This window comes from Gorilla gorilla, chromosome 23, assembly GCF_029281585.2.
Source record: "Gorilla gorilla gorilla isolate KB3781 chromosome 23, NHGRI_mGorGor1-v2.1_pri, whole genome shotgun sequence".
NCBI classification, from domain to species: domain Eukaryota; kingdom Metazoa; phylum Chordata; class Mammalia; order Primates; family Hominidae; genus Gorilla; species Gorilla gorilla.
The window spans coordinates 16,475,298-16,494,377 of record NC_086018.1 but is presented as its reverse complement, the minus strand read 5'-3'; the positions used below and the strand labels follow the sequence as shown (position 1 = coordinate 16,494,377).

At 48.7% G+C, this 19,080-nt stretch overlaps 1 protein-coding gene across 12 annotated transcripts in view; it reads left to right on the top strand.

Moving 5' to 3' along the window:
* Positions 1 to 19,080, top strand: part of DGCR2 (DiGeorge syndrome critical region gene 2) — an 84,989-nt gene that overhangs the window by 57,455 nt on the left and 8,454 nt on the right. For 9 of the 12 annotated variants that reach the window (XM_055374929.2, XM_055374921.2, XM_063704654.1 and 6 more), the window contains 3 exons: positions 544 to 620; positions 6,675 to 6,851; positions 15,215 to 15,418. In XM_055374929.2, coding sequence (XP_055230904.1) covers positions 544 to 620; positions 6,675 to 6,851; positions 15,215 to 15,418 — 458 coding nt within the window. The remainder of the gene's footprint in view (positions 1 to 543; positions 621 to 6,674; positions 6,852 to 15,214; positions 15,419 to 19,080) is intronic. The other 3 variants (XM_055374927.2, XM_063704653.1, XM_063704652.1) reach the window with 1 other exon arrangement.

Below are 19,080 nucleotides of genomic sequence, written 5' to 3'. Positions count from 1 at the left end.
ACCAAGAATAAGATTGTTCTTGCTTAAATTGTGAAAGCTTTACCGGTTTAGCTCATAGAAACAGTCTTGGCAAGAGTTCCCTGAGATAAAACTTTTCCTGCCCTGTGAACTTTCTTGTTTTGAATTTTAATGCATTCTAACATGAATGTCTCATGTTAGAAGCTCAGTGTTGTGGAGGTCAGTATAGCTATTAAAAAACAATCCCATCACTTTGGGAAGCCGAGGCGGGTGGGTCATGAGGTCAGGAGATCGAGACCATCCTGGCCAATATGGTGAAACCCCGTCTCTACTAAAAAAAAAAGAAAAAATACAAAAATTAGCTGGGCGTGGTGGCCTGTGCCTGTAATCCCACCTACTCGGGAGGCTGAGGCAGGAGAATTGCTTGAACCAGGAAGTCAAGTTGCAGTGAGCCGAGATCGCACCACTGCACTCCAGCCTGGTAACAGAGCGAGACTCCGTCTCAAAAAACAAAAAACACACAGTCATTGATGGTTGCATCCCTCCTGCCGCTGAGATCTCTGTCTCTGTCTCTGTGCCCTGCAGGTTGTGGGTTGGCTATCAGTATGTTATCACCGGCCGGAACCACTCCTTGGAAGGTCGCTGGGAGGTGGCATTCAAAGGTGAGCCTTTCTGGTGTGTGGGAGTGTTTGAAACTGGGCAGAGTCACCCTGATTCGGGGCCTCCCCTCCTCCCTCTTACCCAGTGCTGCCTGGCCCGTAGGGGTGCTGTGCAGGGGACATGGAGTGGGTGAGCCCCAGTTGCAGGGAGGGCTGCGGTCATGGGGCCAGTGCAGCCTGCAGATCAGGCCCTGCATTGGGCGGTGGCTGTCTCTGGAAGCCTCTGTTGCATCTCACTTTGGCCAGCTTTCTAGATTGTCCCCTGCCTCCTTTTGAAGTTAGAGACCTTGGAGTATAAAAATGAGCATGCAGAGTGTGCCCCTGGCAGGCTGGAGAGGAGGACAAGCTTGCCAGGACAAAGAAGGTCAGACATAGAATCCAGACCTGAAGGAAACTATCAGGCAGATAGACTTAGAGAGAGAGAGAGAGAGAGAGAGTGAGTGAGTGAGTGTGCATGTGTGTGTGTGCGCAAAGATTTTATGCGGAGCTGCTTGGAAATACCAAGACGACGTAGACATACCAAGACATGGCTGCTGTTTCCTTTACATTCCCTGGGCTCGGACTTGGTTTGCCCTTCCTGTCCCATTGCCCTGGCACTGGCGAGCTCCTCCTGGACATACTCCAGCAGTGCCCTCTCCAGCTGCCGCCAGGGCCACACTCCCTTGCCCTGCCCCTTCCCTGTCTGTTGGGCTGTACTTTGTGCCTGTGGCTTGAGCTAGGATTTGGGTTCTTTTCATCCCAGTCCTGCTGTTGATGTCTTAAGTATCTCTAAGAAGGATAAATGAGGAGTGATGGGCCTGGGGACAGGGTTGAAAAGGGTTAAGGCCTGGGTGGCCGGCTTCCCTGGAGAAAAGAGGGCCCCACAGAGGCGGGGCCATGCCTGGCTGCTGGGACAGGGCAGGAGCAGAGGTGGGGGCTGCAGAGCCCAGCAGACGGGCCACACCTGCTGTCCCGATCCTGCTCAGGACAGATGCCACCCTGTTCTCATGACCACCAGTGCCCTCCTGAGAGCCCCAGCCACATTTGCATTCCCTGGCTTTATGAGTGCATTGTTTAGATTGCTATTGACTAATCAATGGCTTCTGGGTTTCCAGGCCCCAGAGTCAACGTTTGCCTCATAGAGCATAATTCTCCTGGTAGCTTGTCCTCTTGACACTGGTGGTTGAAGAGAAGACATGATTCTGAGTGGCATGACAGCACATTCAGAGTTGGGGACTGGGGGCCCCATGCTTGGTGTGAGAATGGCAAGGGTCCTGGGTGGTCTTTAATGGCCAAGTGCAGCTCAGTGACTCCATTGGAGCATCAGGCAGGAGAGCGAACCTAAAATTTAGAAAAAGATTGAACACGTATGTTGGTGCTGGCAGCTGCGGCTGGCATAGAGCTCCCTATTTGTGTGGCTCAACGTGCAAGGGGCCCCACAGCATCCCGGAGCTCCACGGAGGTGACCATGTGCCACTGCCTGCTTGTGCCCAGTTAAATGGATTCGGGAACTCTGTTAGCAGATTTAAATAGTGGTCACAAAACAAATAGTAACAATAACAATAATTCTTCTGCTGCAGGATAACTGGCCCTTGATGCAGCTCAGCATCATGAGTGGTTCTGGGCTTAAAGAGATTAAAGAAACATAAAACCAAATGTGGCACAAGAACCCTTATGGCGTCCTAGGTTGGGAGGCTTATAAAAAACTTCCACAGGACAATTCAAGAAATGAGTGGGGACTTGTGGAAGATTCATTTTCTTAGGTGCAGCAGTAGGACTGTGGTTGTGTGGTTTTAGGAGCCAGTATCCTGGAGTCTGCAGGGGAGGGGCTCCCAGGGTGGTAGGGCAGAGAGGAGCCAAGCAGCAGGGTGCGGTCAGCACCGAGGTGGCTCGGGTGCACGCACTCCTCTCTCCATAGTGGAATTGTTTTAAAAATTCCTGTACCAAAAGCAAGCTGCAGAGTGAAGACAGTACTGAGTATAAAACAAGCTAGCAAGAGCACGTCTAGCCCAGCCCAGCCCAGCCTTTCTCCTGCCTGGGGACATGGTGCAAAGCAGAGGGCTCATTGGGGTCTGAGGTGTTGGCCCCCCAAAAAATACCCAAAAAACCATGGGAAATGGATGTAAGTCGGTTGTTACTCATTCTGAACCCTTCCCTAAGAAAATATTGTACCTGAGAATATCAGCTAATGATGGTGGAAGGGCCTCACATTAAGATGTTGAAAAATGTTTCTTTCATCTACATGTTATCCATCTTTTCTGTGTTGTATGATATGTTCTGGATTGGGGTGTGAGTGATACCATGGTACATAGACGCTTACTATGCCCATGTGTCGGCACCCTGCACACACATTTGAAGTTGGGAGCTCGTTTCCGCAGGGTTCCTGTGCGCCTTGGTGGAGCGCTCTCCAGGCGCTCCCCAAGGCCCACACCAGCCTGTGAGCCCCGCCCAGGGGCCAAGACCCTGCAGGTTTGACAGCACCAGGTCATGGTGTGCCCTGGAGACAGAACTGCCGCTGCTGCTGCCAGAAGACATGAGGCCAGGATTTCTGTAACATTTGTGCAGAAAGGTTGAAAAAAGTACAGATCCTGTCTAGGGAGAATCATCCACACCGCCCCACGTGCTGCTCCCAGGGCCTTCCTGTCAGCACCAGCAGTGTAGCTTCTGTCTGGTGAGTCATACTTGATATTTACCTTAAAATATAAAAGTGAAAACAGCGTGTATTCCATGTGTCCACATGTTGTGTCACTTGCTCATTTAAGATTACTCAGTGCCTGGCCCTCATTTGTCCCCCGTGGTGTCTCAGCACGCACATTGCAGGTTGGCTGAGGTCAGGAGGTGTGTGACTTAGTAGAAGCCTTCTTTTCTCCCCCAAAATCTTGTGCCCAGTCCTTTATGGTCTCCGTCTTCTTCTTTCTCTGGTGTTGTACCTGAGGGATTGTATGGTGCTGCCCGCTGAGGCCAGCAGTCAGGGCTGTGGTCCTGGGCCAGCCTGTGGGACCTAGCGTTTAGAAGCCTCAGTCAGCAGTGAGGGAGGGGCCAGGCTGGCCTAGCAGCCACTGGAAGGTGCATTGTAGAGACCCTGCCCTCTGGGTGAGCTGACCATTGGTCTAGGATGGGGTCAGCTGGGGTCAGGCCACAGTTCTTGGAGGGGAGACAGCCCCTGAGTGGGGCAGCTGCCACCGTGGTGGGGCATTCGGGAGTGTCTGGACAGCCCCTGGTGGGCCCGAGTGGAGGCTCATTCTGTGGCTGTGGAGGTGGCGAGACAGGAAGGGGAGGTTCTTTGAGGGCTCAGAAAAGTGAGTGAAGGTCTCCCCACCACAGGAACAGTGGGGGACTCGGGGGCCGGGGAGGGTTCTCCAGGCTCGGCGAGCAGCGGCGGACATGGAGGTGGCAGTGGCTGCTCGCACATGTGGGAGAGGATGTGGTGGCAGAGGTAATCAGGTTCAGATGCCCTCATGTATCAGTCTGGGGAGCAGGGTGTCCTCCGGTGGCTGGTGACGGCCCAGCCCAAGGCTCCCGTCAGAGTCCTGCGCACACCTCATGTGTGGACATATGGGAGGGGCACCTGGAAACTTGCCGCCACCCTGTCGAGGTGAGGACTGGATCTGCTGGGGTGGCAGGGGGTGAGGAGTAGTGTCTTGGAGGGAGGCTTGAGAGGAGGGCTCTGCACGAGGAACTGCTCCCAGTCACTCTGGTAGCCAGGGCGGCTCTGCTCACAGGGCCTTTCTCTAGGATGAGGGTCCTTCAGGAAGAGCGGGATGTTTGAGGTAAGGGGGTGTCCAGGAGGAAGTGGGAGGCCCTGGAGAAAAATCTGCAGGAGTCATCCCCAGTGCAGTATCGGGAAGCCTCCAGGCTCCTCTCACACCTTTGGAATACGTCCAGGATCTCATCACCTGGCACCAGTCTTGCAGCCCCCACCGGGATCTAACACCCAATCATCCCTCACCCGATTGTGCTCGTGGCCTCTGTCTGGTCTCCTGGCCCCAGCCCCACCGTTCCTCACACAGCTGCCGGGGGTCCTTTTCACCTCTGCTCCCTTGTTCACAGCTCTCGTTTCTCATAGAAATCACAGTTCCATCAAGGCCAGCAGCCCCTTCCTTCACTACCCTCATCACCTACCACTCCCCAGCCTCTTCTCCAGCCCCACAGGCTGCCTCGTTCGTGGCTGCCACTGTGACCTCTTCCAGGGATGCTCCAAAGACGAACACCTGCCCGCTCTGCAAGGCTGCACCTCGGGTAGGCATGCAGTCCCCGCATGACCAGCCCCCAGTCAGCACCTGGATGCAGAGCCACCAGCAGCTCCCCTGGGCAGGGGCGCTACACAGGTGTCCATGCAGCTTGCTGCCAGGAGGGAGCACTGTGTGGCTCTCTGGGCCCTGGCCTAGAGTCCCACACGAACCCTGTTTTGCTGGTTGCCTGACTCACTCTGACTTGCTGTGCCCCAGTCCAGGCAGCTTTCGTGGGCAAATGCTGGGTCCCAGGACTCTGCCCGGAGAGGTCATTTGTGTCCTTGGTCTCAGTCTGCTGTCATGTACTGTAGTTGTGGGCAGGAGCTCTTGGCTGGCAACTAGCTTCAGCGCTGAAGATTTTTTGTTTGTTAAAGATTGGAAGGAACCTGTTTGGTTTTCTTGCTATGGGACAAGAAGGCAAATAGTGAAGAAAACAGTGTTTAAAAGGGGAGGGGCTCTACTTAGGTGAGAGGGCATCTGTGGGAGATGAGGAGGGTGTGCAGGGGCTCGGGGGCCTGGAGGAAAGGTGGGGTGGTGCACAGCGTGATGGTGGTGGCACCCACTGTCAGCAGTGGAGATCAGCCCTCCAAGTGGTATGGGGAGGTGACTCCAGACAGTGGGCCCCTTTCCTGCTCTGCTGTGGGTCTGATAGATGCAGATGAGGCAGGTGAGATGCTGGGCCTGTATGTCCCTGGGAAGGGGGCACAGCTGTTGCTGTGGCTGCCTGCTGGCCCGGCACAGGTCTTGCAGGTCTCAGAGCTTCCTGAGAGCTGTCCTCCTGCCCATGGCAGGGCACCATGTGTCCACAGGCCCACAGCATAGGCCTGCCTCCAGACTCACTGGCTCTTTTGAGGCAGAGCCCCATGTTTTGTGCTGGGTGTAAACAGAGCTCCAAAAGACGCAGGTGAGAATACTGGAGGCTTATAATTGGGGTGAGCTGCACTGCTGCTATCTTAGGAGGGGGAGAGCGCCAGGTGTGCCTTCATTATTCTGCTTCTTGGAAAGGTTGCTTTGTGTTTCCAGTGATCCTGGTCGGGTAAGCCTCAAGGAATCTTGGCAGCCCAGACTGGAAGGGCCGTGCAGGGGAGAGAGTGGGGCCTAGGGCTGGCTGTGCCATGCCCTGGGCGTGGCCAGAGCCCACCTGGAACCTTGCAAAAGAGAGGCTTGGAGGTTAGCAGTCCCCAACCCTCACGCTCTCTGCGGCAAGGGTACATGGTTTCTGACTGCCTTGTGCCTGGCTTAGACAGGCAGGAGCTGAGTGGGTGACAGTTTCCCTTGAGCTGAGAGAGGTCCCCGGGAGCCAGTGCTTCCTAAGTGTTCCCTGCAGCCAGCTGGTGGCAGTGCCGGCCAGTGCCAATGCTGCCTGACGGCGCCTTTCTCATGGGTGTTGGGTGGACTTTGTAAGTCTTCTGTTTATCTGAGTGTTCTGTCCTAAGGGAGAGCTTCCCTGCCTGTTTCCCTTGCCCATTCCCCTGTTTGCATTTTAATCCAGTGTGCCACAATCCATTACTTTGTTATTATGCTGTTGCTCTAACTTTAAATGCCACCCACTAACCGTGATCCAGCACCGTCTTCCGGTGCTCAGGCTGGCACTTACTGCTACCCAGGGTTTGTGGCCTGTGTGCTTGCAGGCTCCAAGGAGTGGCTCCCGCTAGGCCCAGCACCTGGGGTGACTCCCAGGAGGTTGGGGAGTCCCGAGTGAACACCTGGCCACAGTGACCACCAGTACTTGGCGGTCCAGGCCCTGTGGTTGATGATCCTGTCTGACACCATGGTCCCCTTGAGGACTGCACAGCTTGTCCTCTGATGTGATGTTGTCCAGCCACACCTTTTGTCTCCCCAACAGGCTCTTCAGAGGTGTTCCTGCCCCCAGACCCCATCTTTGCCTCGGCCATGTCTGAGAACGACAACGTGTTCTGTGCCCAGCTTCAGTGCTTCCATTTCCCCACCCTGCGGCACCACGACCTCCACAGCTGGCACGCCGAGAGCTGCTATGAGAAGTCTTCATTTCTGTGTAAAAGAAGTAAGCCCCCTTGAGCTGGCGTTCTTGGGGAATGTCCTTGTGTCACTTTGTTGGACCCTGAGTTCAAGGTTTCGGAGGCAGAACCTGATTTGCCGTGTTGCGGTGGACGCCCCTTACCAGCTCACACCTTGTTCTTGGGGCCCATTTGCAGCTCTGTGACCAGGGCAGCTGGTCAGCATCTTAGAGCCCACTGTTCTTTTCCCACGGAAGAGACAATCATCCCTGTCCTCCCTGTTGCAGTGTTGTTAAGAGAGTAAATGGGAATGAGGACCCAAGGACTTGGCATCTCTGGAGCATCTAAGGCTGTTGGTCACCTCCCCACCCCCATTTCTGCCATCCTTCTCTCTGCTTCTCTGTTTACCTTGCCAGTCTATGGTGTGTGTGTATTTTTTTTTTTATTAAAGCCAGCTAACTCTATTGCTTTTGGGGGGCAGGGGTCTCAGGAGCTCTTGGTGGGGCAGGTCCCCTTCCTCTTCACCATCACAGGCTTCTGGCTTCGCAGGATGGCGCTGGCTCTGGGATGGCAGATGTGTGCAGGTTGGGGAGAGGCTTTGTTCTTGCGGATCACGTGTGTGATGTTGCCGAGCATGGTGCAGGCGTTCTTGTTGACGGTGGTCCTCTTTTTTTTTTTTTTTTGGAGACAGAGTCTCGCTCTGTTGCCCAGGCTGGAGTGCAGTGGCGTGATCTCGGCTCACTGCAAGCTCCACCTCGCAGGTTGAAGCGATTCTCCTGCCTCAGCTTCCTGAGTAGCTGGGACTACAGGCGCCTGCCACCACGCCCGGCTAATTTTTTGTGTTTTTAGTAGAGGCGGGTTTCACCGTGTTAGGATGGTGTCAATCTCCTGACCTCGTGATCCGCCCACCTCGCCATCCCAAAGTGGTGGGATTACAGGTGTGAGCCACCGTGTCCACCCAACGGTGGTCCCCTCATAGGAGGTGGCTGGCTTCTGCTGGCGGATCTCCACTCCATGACCACCACCACACCTTTGCCATCAGCTGCCGGGTCCACACCCACAGTCCTGCGGTGAATCAGCTCGTTGTAGTGGAAGGAGCTGCAGCCTTTGAGTTCTCAGGCTCAGTGCCGTGGGTCTGCTTATTCCCCTTGATCAGGCCGGATGATTCCTCGCGACCATCCATTGCAGATGTGCGGCCGGGGCGGCAGCTCCTCCCAGGTGGCTGGCAACAGAGAGAGCTTCATGATAAATCTTGACTGCTGGTGTTACGACTTCCTCTGCCTTGTTCTTGCCTGTTATGTTGCCTATTTTTGACCCTTTTCTATGTGAATTTTAGGATATGTTTTCTAAACTCCTTTATTGGTTCTCTTAGTTTGTGGATTTTTGTAGATTTTCTATTTAGATGGGTTTGTTTCCTCTTTCAAATCTTTGACATTTATTTATTTATTTACATTTATTAGAGATGTGGTTTCACTATGTTGCCCAGTCAACTCTTCTTGCTACAGTCTCCAGGACAGTGATGATTAGAAATGGTGAATAGTGAGCATTCTTGTCTTCTCAACTTAGAATGCTATTGTAAAGTATCAATATTCTACAGAATGCCTTCTATAGGATTTTAGAATGTACCTGCATGAAGTCAAAGAAGTACCTATTCCTAGGTTGCTGGGAATATTTGTGTTACAAAAGTGTATTGATTTTTATTAAATGCTGTTAGTGGATTTTATTGGGGTTATGTAGTTTTTCTTCAGTCTGTTCAGTCATTATTTCATATAAATGGATTTTCTTATGTTAAACCATCCTCATGGTTTATATATATGTATAATATATTATATTATATTGGTGGATTTGGTTTGCTGATATTTAGAATTTTTGAAACTCTTTGTTGTTTTCTGAGACAGAGTCTTGCCCCGTCACCCAGGCTGGAGTGCAGTGACGTGATCTCAACTCACTGTAACCTCTGCCTCCCGGGTTCAGGCAATTCTCTTGTCTCAGCCTCCTGAGTAGCTGGGATTACAGACATGTGCCACCACGCCTGGCTAATTTTTATATTTTTAGTAGAGATGGCGTTTCACCATGTTGGTCAGGCTGGTCTTGAACGCTGGTCTTGAACTCCTGACCTCAAGTGATCCACCTGCCTCAGCCTCCCAAAGTGCTGGGATTATAGGTGTGAGCCACCGCGCCTGACCCGAAACTCTTTTAAGAAGTGAGGTTGGCCTGTTACATTTTTTTCTATACTCTCCTTGACTCTCTTTTTTTTTTTTTTTAAGGTGGGGCATCACTGTGTTGCCCAGGCAAGAATGCAGTGGCTAATCACAGGCATGATCATAGCACAGTACAGTCTTGAATTCCTAGGCTCAAGTGAGCCTCCTGCCTCAGCCTCCCAAGTAGCTGGGACTACATTGACTCATTTCTGTATTATACTATATTAGTTTTCTAAAATGAGTTGGCAAACATTTTATTTTACTGTTCTCTAAATCCGTTTGTCCAAGTTGGAGATAAACTTGTCTTTGAGTGTTTGATAGAACCACCTTATAGGACCATCTGGGCCAGGCGAGGGAGACTTCTGTAACTTGTTAATTTAGGTATAATTTCAAGCTTATGGAAAAGGCAGAATAATACAAGGAACTTCCTTTCATACACCATTTACACAGACTCACCAGTTACAGTATTTCAGTTTTACTACATTTGCTTTATCATTCACTTTCTCTACATATTTTTTCTGAATCATTTGGGAGTAAACTGAAGATACTGTGGACCTTAATTAAGCGTTTTATACTTCAGTGTGTATTTCCTAAGAACAAGGACACTTTCTTATGTACCCACACTATATGGATCAAAATCAGAACACTTAACATGGATACAGTACCATACAGTAATCCACAATCCATTATTCCAGTTTTATCAGTCGTTCCAATAATATCCTTTATAGCTATTTTTTTCATTGTCCAGAATCATGCATTGCATCTAGTCATCATGTCTCTTGGATTCTTTTAGTCCTTCAGTTTGAGTAATTTCTGTTGACCTGTCCTCAGGTTTACTAATTCTTTCCTTGGCTATGTCAAGTCTGCTTATGAGCCCATTGAAGGTATTCTTCATCTGTTTCATTGATTTTGTCTGTTTTTTTATTTCTAGGATTTCCATTTGATTCTTATAGATTCCATCTCTCGTCTGAATTTCCCATCTAACCTTGTATATTGTCCAGCTTTTCCACTGGAGCCTTTAACAAATTAATCGTAGTTATTTTAAATTCCCTGTGGGAAAGTTCCTTTATCTGTGTCATATTTGAGTCTGGTTTTTTGATTGTTTTGTCTCTGGAGCATGGTACTTTTTTCTAGGCTTTTCATTGGAACTCTGACATCTTATGTGGGACAATAGAGACTGAGTTCAGTAGTTTTGTGCTTGCAGTGGCTATGCCTTTACTTCCACTAGGCCTTTCTTGTGGAGAGGTCTTTAGTACAGTGCAGGGCGTTGATCTGGGCGAGAGTTGGGCTGGGCTTGGGGTTTGTTGGCACTGTAGTTGCCCTCAGTGCACCTCAGGCTTTCGTATTTAGCAGCATTGTTGTTCTGGGTGGAGGCTGGTTTGCCAGAGGGTTTTTCTTAATGTCTGCTCCACCCTGTACTTGAGGTCATCCCTTTGGGCCACATCTCTAGAGTCTGTCTTTTGCAGCCCGCCTAGCAGTAGTCCACTGTGTGACTCAAGGCTTGTTAGCATGCTGATAGTAGGGTCTGATGTTCTAACTGCATCTGAGCCTTAAGCAGGCCCAGTGCCCTGAGGATCCAGGGTGGAGCCTTCACAAGTGCTTCTGACCCTCCTGCAGCTGGAGTTGGGTCCAGCACAGTGGCTTTTCACCAGGGCCCTAAAGGCTCCAGGTATGCTCTGATTAGAGGCAGCCTGACTAGAAGCAGGGCAGTGGAGGTGATTGGTTTGGGGAACATATTTGACTTTCCCTGGTGGGTTTCGAGTTGGAAGTATGGACTCAAAATAGAGAAGCTGGTGACCACTGTCCAGATCCTGACTGCCCTAGACTGGTTGCTACAGAAGTGGTAGGTCAGAGGCCTTTGGTCATATGTGGTCTGGCCTTTGTCAGGTATCATCATGAGGCAGAAATGTTCTATAAATGGAATCATATAGTTGCAACCTTTTGGGGTTGGCTTTTTTCACTCATAATTCCCTGGAGAGTCATCCAAATTGTTACTTTTATTAATGATTTGTTCCTTTTTTTTTCTTTATGGCGACAAGGTCTCTGTCACCCTAGAGTACAGTGGTGTGATCACTGCTCACTGCAGCCTCAACCTCCCAGGCTCAGGTGAACCTCCCACCTCAGCCTCCCGAGTAACTGGGACCACAGGTGCATGCCACTGTGCCCAACTTATTTTTGTATTTTTTTTTTTTTTGTAGAGGCGGGATTTCGCTATGTTGCCCAAGCTGGTCTCAAACTATAGGCCTCAAGTGTTGAAGGACATCTGGGCTGTTTCCAGTCTTTGGCTATTACAATGAAAACTGCCGTGAACATCCGCATACAGGTTTTTGTGCAAACGTGTTTTCTTTTTTTTTCTTTTTTTTTTTCTTTTGTGTGTGTGTGTGTGTGTGTGTGTGTGTGTGTGTGTGTGTGTGTGTGAGAGAGAGACAGAGTCTTTCTCTGTTGCCCAGGCTGGAGTGCAGTGGCACAGTCTTGGCTCACTGCAGCTTCCGCCTCTTGGGTTCAAGCGATTCTCATGTCTCAGCCTCCCGAGTAGCTGGGACTACAGGCATGTGCCACTACGCCCAGCTAATTTTTGTCTTTTTAGTAGAGACGGGTTTCACCATGTTGACCAGGCTGGTCTTGAACTCCCTCCCAGCCTCAGATGATCCACCCGCATCGGCCTCCCAAAGTGCTGGGATTACAGGCATGAGCCACCGCGCCTGGCTGCAAGTGTGTTTTCACTTCTGTGTGATAGATGCCCAGGATTACAGTTGCTTGATTGTATCGTAGTTGCAGGTTTAGTTTTTAAAGAAACAAGCAAATTGTTTTCAAGAGTGGCTGTACTATTTTATAGTCCCACTATCAACATAGGAGTGATTCAACGTAGGAGTGATTTAATTTCTCCATATCCTCCCCAGCGCTTACTGTTTTCACTATTTTTCATCTTAGCCCTTCTGTTAGGTATGCAGATATGTATGTAGACATGTAGCTCCTTATGGTTTCAATTTGCATTTCCCTGAGGCTAGTGATGTTAAAACCTCTTCATGTTTCATGTGCTTATTTGCCATCTGTATATTTTCTGTTGTTCACATTATTCTTCTGTTTTCTCTTTGCATCGTTTGTTCGTTTTGTTTTGAGAAAGGGTCTTGCTCTGTCACCCAGGCTCAAACGCAGTGGTGCAATCAGAGTTCACTGTAACCTCCAGCTCCCGGGCTCAGGCAGTCCTCCCACTTCAGTCTCCTGAGTAGCTGGAACTGTAGGTGTGCACCGTCATGCCTGACTAAGTTTTCTATTTTCTATAGAGATAGGATCTCACTATGTTGCCTAGGCTGGCTTCAAACGCAACTCCTAGGCTCAAGAGATCCTCCTGTATTGAGATTACAGGTGTGAACTAATGATCTGTTTTGTTCTTTTTTAAACTGTGGAGTTTTGAGAGTTCTTTATGTATTCTAGATACCAGTCCTTTGTCGGATATGTGGTTTGCAAATATTTTTTCTAGTCTGTAGCTTGCCTTCATCCTCTTCAGATGAGCTTTCAGGAACAAAAGTTTCGTTGTTGCTGTTTTTTCCTGGCAGTATAAGTTTAGCCAAAGAACAAAAGTTCTTAATTTTAATGAAGTCCTACTTATTTCTCTCTCCTTTTGTGGATTTTTTTTTTTTTTTTTTTGTGACAGAATTTCACTCTGTTGCCCAGGCTGGAGTGAAGTGGTGCAATCTTGGCTCACTGCAACCTCCACCTCCTGGGTTCAAGTGATTCTTGTGCCTCACCTTCCCAAGTAGCTGGGATTACCAACATGAGCCACCACGCCTGGCTAATTTTTGTATTTTTAGTATAGAGACAGGGTTTCACAGTGTTGGCCAGGCTGGTCTCAAACTCCTGACCTCAGGTGATCCACCTACCTCGGCCTCACAAAGTGCTGGGATTACAGGTGCGAGCCACTGAACCCAGCTTCCTTTTATGGATTATTCTTTTGGTGTCAAGTCCAAGTACTCTTTGCCTAGCCTTACATTTCTTCTGTGTTTTTTTCCTAAAATTTTAATCATTTTCCATTTTACATTTAAGTCTAGGACATGTTTTGAATGAGTGTTTTAATAAGGTGTGAGACTTAGGTCAAGGTTCTTTAGTCCAGTATAGCTTTGCTCCCACACACCACCTTTGTGCCATTCTTGGCAAATCTAAGTGTGTTATATTTTTGTATGTCATAGACCCAATACTACATTCCATACATATTATTTTATACAATTGCTTTTTAAATCAGCTAAGAGAATAAAGGAGGAAAACTATGCATGTAGGGTATAGTTTATAATCACATGATTGCCTTTACTGTTGCTCTTCAGTTTCTTATTTGTATTCAAATTACTATCTGGAGATTGCATACTTTTGGCCTGAAAAACTTCCTTTAGTGTTTCTTATAAGGTGGATCTGCAAACAACTTCTCTCACTTGTTGTTTGTGTGGGAAAGTTTATTTTACTTTCATTTTTCAGAAGATATCTTTGCTGGATATGGATCTTGGTTGATGGTTTTCTGTGAGCAGTTATCCCACTGCCCCATCCTTCTGTTGTTTCTGCTGAGAAGTCAGTTGTTTGTCTTATTGGGGTTCCCTTAGAAGTAACAAGTCACGTCCCATTTGCTGCTTTTCGTATTTTCGCCTTGTCTTTCACTTTCAGCATTTTCACTCTGATGTGTCAGTTTGTGGCTCCTTTGCATTTATCCTAGGAACGTGGAATTTGTTGAGCTTCCTGGATGTGTAGGTTATTGTTTTTCAATGAACTTGAGTGGTTTGCAGCTGTTAGTTCTTCGACTATTTTTTTTTTTTTTTTTTTTGCCTCTTTCTCTCTCTCCTCTCCATTTGTTACTCCTGTTTCACATATGTTGGTGTACTTAATGGTGTTTCACATTTCTCTGGGAGCTCTGTTCATTTCTCTTCATTCTTTTTTCTCTATTTTAGCCAGGGAATAATTGTATGTGAGTATCTTGCCCTGGGAGTTCCTGACCACATGGGTGACCTAGATTTGACCCCAATCCCTTTTTTTTTTTTTTTTGAGACAGAGTCTCATGCTGTCGCCCAGGCTGGAGTGCAGTGGCACAATCTCTGCTCACTTCAACCTACACCTCTGGGGTTCAAGAGATTCTCATGCCTCAGCCTCCTGAGTAGCTGGGATTACAGGCACATGCCACCATGCTTGGCTAATTTTTGTATTTTTAGTGGAGACAGGGTTTTGCCATGTTGGCCAGGCTGGTCTCGAACTCCTGACCTCAGGCAATCTGCCTGCCTTGGCCTCCCAAAGTGCTGGGATTACAGGTGTGAGCCACCGCGCCCGGCTGACTACAATCTTAAGTGAGGCATAGACCTGTGATTGTGAAATTTCGGAAGAGTCTTTTTCTAGACATCCTTACCCCATTTGGAGACTGTAAGAAGCTACCTTCTCATGTCTCTTTGCCTTTCACTGAGGGTGGCTCTCTTGGAGGCTCCTTCGTTCCTTGTCTCTCCTCCAGGCATTTGCAACGTCTGCCTACCAGTTGAAGACTCTGGGTTTTTAGCCATGGCCATTCCTCTTACTCTCATCCTAGGTCAGCTCTGTGCAGAGTGTGCCTCAGGTCCAGTGGACTGCCTTCCCAAGCAGAACTGGCAGCTTCCTTAGACACATTCTGATTTTGAAGTGGTTAATACTCATAGCAGCTGCATCTTAGAATTGAGAAAATCTCATAAGTAATCTACTTCAGCAACTTCCAGGCAAACACTTCTGCAGTGACCCTGGAGTCTGGCATTGTGCTCCATCCTGGCTCTCCGGCCTCCATTTGCCCTGGCTAGATGTACTTTGTCCTAACAGTGTGTTGTAGTGACTGCTCTTGGACAGCCACTCCCTGTGCCATGGGCCAGACATCCATGGCATTCCAGCCCTAGGAAGACTCTCAGCACAATCTGGCCAAGTCTTCAGTTGCCTTGTTTGTTCCCCAGGCCCAGGTGGGGAAGGTCAGCTCATGTCAAGTGGTGCGGCAGTGATGGCAGCGTTTGCTCACAGAGCTGTCTTAGAGGCTTTGATGCCATTACTCTAGTGGGCATGTCTCACATGCCCCCTCCAGCTGCCTCCTTCCCATTCTAAGGTAACAGGTAGCATTCACAGGCCCACACGGGGAGGCTACCTGTTTTGGCAGTGTGGCCCACACGGGGAGGCTACCTTTTTTGGCATTGTATACATCTGTACACAATGTATGCTCATTGCAGGTCAAACATGTGTTGACATCAAGGACAACGTGGTGGATGAAGGGTTCTACTTCACCCCTAAGGGGGACGACCCATGCCTGAGCTGCACCTGCCATGGAGGGGAGCCTGAGATGTGTGTGGCTGCTCTCTGTGAGAGGCCCCAGGGCTGCCAACAGTACCGCAAGGACCCCAAAGAGTGCTGCAAGTTCATGTGTCTGGACCCAGGTGAGACTCTTGATAGGACGTCCCAAGTCAGCCTCCCTATTTGGGGCTGGAGGCTGGGCGTCTCTTTGCTTCTTCAGTGGTGAGGACTCAGGAGAGTTTATGGAGCATCGCACAGCAGCAATGGCAGCGTTTGTCACAGAGATGTCTCAGAGACTTTGATGCCAGTACTCTAGTGGGCATTTCTGACACGACCCCTCCAGCTGCCTCCTTCCCATTCTGGGGTGACAGGCAGCATTCACAAATGAACTTGAACTCGAGTGTGGCTGTTTGTTCACAAATCACCACTGACAGCTTCAAACCTGTCTTCAAACTTCCGCCTCCAGGGTTTAAGCCGTTCTCCTGCCTCAGCCTCACCAGTAGCTGGAACTACAGGCGCATGCCACCATGCCTGGCTAGTTTTTGTATTTTTAGTAGAGATGGGGTTTCGCCATGTTGTCCAGACCAGGTCTTCAACTCCTGGCCTTGAGTGATCTACCCACGTCAGCTTCCCAAAGTGCTGGGATTACAGGCATGAGCCACCGCGCCCAGCCTAGACTTCTAATTTATGTCCACATTGGAGCTCTTCCTGTTCTCTAGTATGATGATATGGAGGGTAGTGACAGTTGTCATTGCTTACAGTCATCCATTTTTACCTTAGAATCTTCGAGAAAAAGATGAAGTATTATTCTCAGTTTCAAGATCAGACTCCTCACCACCAGGCGGGGGCTTTAAGGTAGACACTACAGGGAATCTGATCTCAGGGTGATCCTCTCCCTTCCACTTGCAAAAAGAGAGGAGCAGGTGGGCCACTGCTCTCTGAGATGTTAACACCCCTCACACTCCACGGGCATGCTTTGTCATTCTGCACACCGGTGTCGCTGCAGCTCTGTGTGAATTCAGATCTCAAGAGAAATGTAAATCAAAAGTATGAGTTTCTTTCTTTCTTGGGTGCCACAGTAGGAATGAAATGATGGGGACTTGTGGAAGCCCCTGGACTTGTGGCCCCTGTAGAAGAGTAGCTTGGGCAGGGTGTGATGGCCATCTCTGTCTCTAGGGGCCCTGTGGAGGAGAGGCTGCAGCTAGAGGCTGGGCCACAACAGTGAAAGCTGCCCCTGAGTGGAATGTTGTCAGTGTCCCTCCACACCGGGGGGCTGCTGGGTGGGAGGACAAAGCTGTCCTCCAGAGGCCGTGCCTGAGGCTGGGTGAAAGTGGGCACTGTGGCATGTACCATCAGACATGTGCAGTTGACTGTGGTGAGCACAAGGCTACATTTGCAGCCAAGCCCACCAGAGGACCCAGAGCTAGAGGGTGATGCTTGTACCCCATTCTGCAGGGCAGTTTCTCCTCGTATAGGGTGCATGTCTGTTTAGGGCCATGAGAAGCACTGGTTGAGTGCTTATCAAGTTCCCTGTGCCCAGCCACATAACTTTTAAACCCCCAGCTTAGTGACTGGCTACAAGAGTCAAACTCTGTTCACAAGCCATGCTACCTGGACTCCTGGTTCCATTTCTCAGGAGTCTACCAGTGCTGCCTTGCCACTCTGTCCAAGCTTTGTAAGAATGCCCAGATGTGTACAAGGATGACCCATTTGTGGGCATGTATGGCCTAAAGAGCCTGCCCAGCTGCAAGGACTTCTTAGCAGAGCAGGGCCCTTAGTGCATCTGGGTGGGCCCAGAGCAGCTGCAGCCCTCTCTCCTGCACGGCCAGAGCGACTTAGCTGGGCCCTGCTCTGCCCACCCTGTGGCCATGCTTCCATGGGCTCCTGACTCTCCTAGGGCCTTCTTCTGGAAAGTGCTCAAGAACCGAGACACTATCACCAAAACTGGAGACTCTGGGAATAGGATGTCATGTGTTAAGCATCACAATGTCCTCTCCAACAAGCTAAGAGTGTCTGCTTTTGCCAACCTGTCATCATTGTGCTTGAGGTCAAAGCCAGTGCCAGAAGGCAAGAAGAAATGAAAAACCATCCAGGCCAGAGGGGAAGAAATGAAACCATCTCCCTTTGCAGATCACATGATTGCATAGAAAATCCTAGGGAATCTACAGGAAAGTTATTAGAACTAATAAGTGTGTTTAAGCAAGGTCTCCAGATATAAGGTCAACATAGCAAAAATTCATCATATTTATATAATCTATCTGTAACAGTTGAAAATTGAAAATTTTGAGAAAAGTGCCATTAATAATAGCACCAAAAAAATGAAATACCCAATTATAAATAATATAAAATATGTGCACATTCTGTTTGCTGCAAACTGTAAAACCATGATGACAAAAAGGCTTAAATAAAAGGAAAAATACCATGTTCATGAATCAGGTGTCTCAATATCATTAGGAGGTTAACGCTTCCCAAATTATAGATTCAGTATAATCCCAACCAAAATTCTAGCAGACATTTTTGTAGGTATTGACAAGCTAATTCTAAAAATCAGGTGGAGCGAGGCGTGGTTTCTCGCACCTGTAATCCCAGCACTTTGGGAGGCTGGGGAGGGTGGATCACTTGAGATCAGGAGTTTGTGACCAGTCTGGCCAACGTGGTGAAGCCCCATCTCTACAAAAAATACAAAAAATTAGTTGGGTATGGTGGCTTATGCCTATAATACCAGCTACTCAGGAGGCTGAGGCAGGAGAATCACTTCAACCTGGGAGGTAAGGGTTACAGTGAGCCGAGATCACGCCACTGTACTCCAGCCTGGGTGACAGAGCGAGACTCCATCTCAAAAAATAAAAATAAAATAGGGCTGGGTTCAGCGGCTCATGCCTGTAATTGTAGCACTTTGGGAGTCTGAGGCAAGAGGATTGCTTGAGGCCAGGAGTTCAAGACCAACCTGGCTAACATAGCAAGACCCCGTCTCTTAAATAAAAAGGTAGATAAAAGTTGGTGGAAAGGCAAAATAATTAAAATAGCCAAAGTAGTTTTTACGAAGAACGAAGTTGGAGGATCCATGCCACCTAATTTATGAGTTACTGTACAGCCATAGTAATCACAACAGTGTGGTATCGATGAAGGGACAGACACATAGATCAGTGGAGCACAACAGTCCAGAAATAGTCCCACACTACGTATAACCAGGTGATCTCTCTGTTTTTGTTTGTTTGTTTAAGACGAGTCAAGTGCAGTCGTGAGAACGGGAAAGAGTACAACAAGGAGTTTGATCTGTTACTGACTGTGAACAATCGAGATGACTCACTACCTTCAGACCAGCCTAATCTTTGACAAAGGTGCAAGAGCAGTTCAGTGGAGAAAGGATAGTCTTTCAACAACTGGTGCTGGGACAGCAGGACATCCATATGCCAAAAAATACGAACCTTACACTGTCCCTCCTACTGTATGTAAAATTTACTCAAAATGGTCATAGACACAACTGTAAAACCTTGAATTATAAAGCTTCTAGGAGAAAACATAGGAGAGAAATCTTTGTGACCATGGGTTAGGCAACATTTTTAGCATGATCCTTAAAAAGCAGACAAATTTGGCTTCATCAAAATTGAAAACTTCTGTTCTTTGGAACACACTGTTAAGGAAATGAAAAAATAAGCCCCTGACTGAATCAAAACAAGTATTTGCAAAACACAGATCAAAGGTCTGTATTCAGAATACATAAAAACTCAATAATAAGAAAACAAAACAATGCTATTGAAAAATGGCTTTAGAAGAAGATGTAAATTATTAAACTTTATCAAAG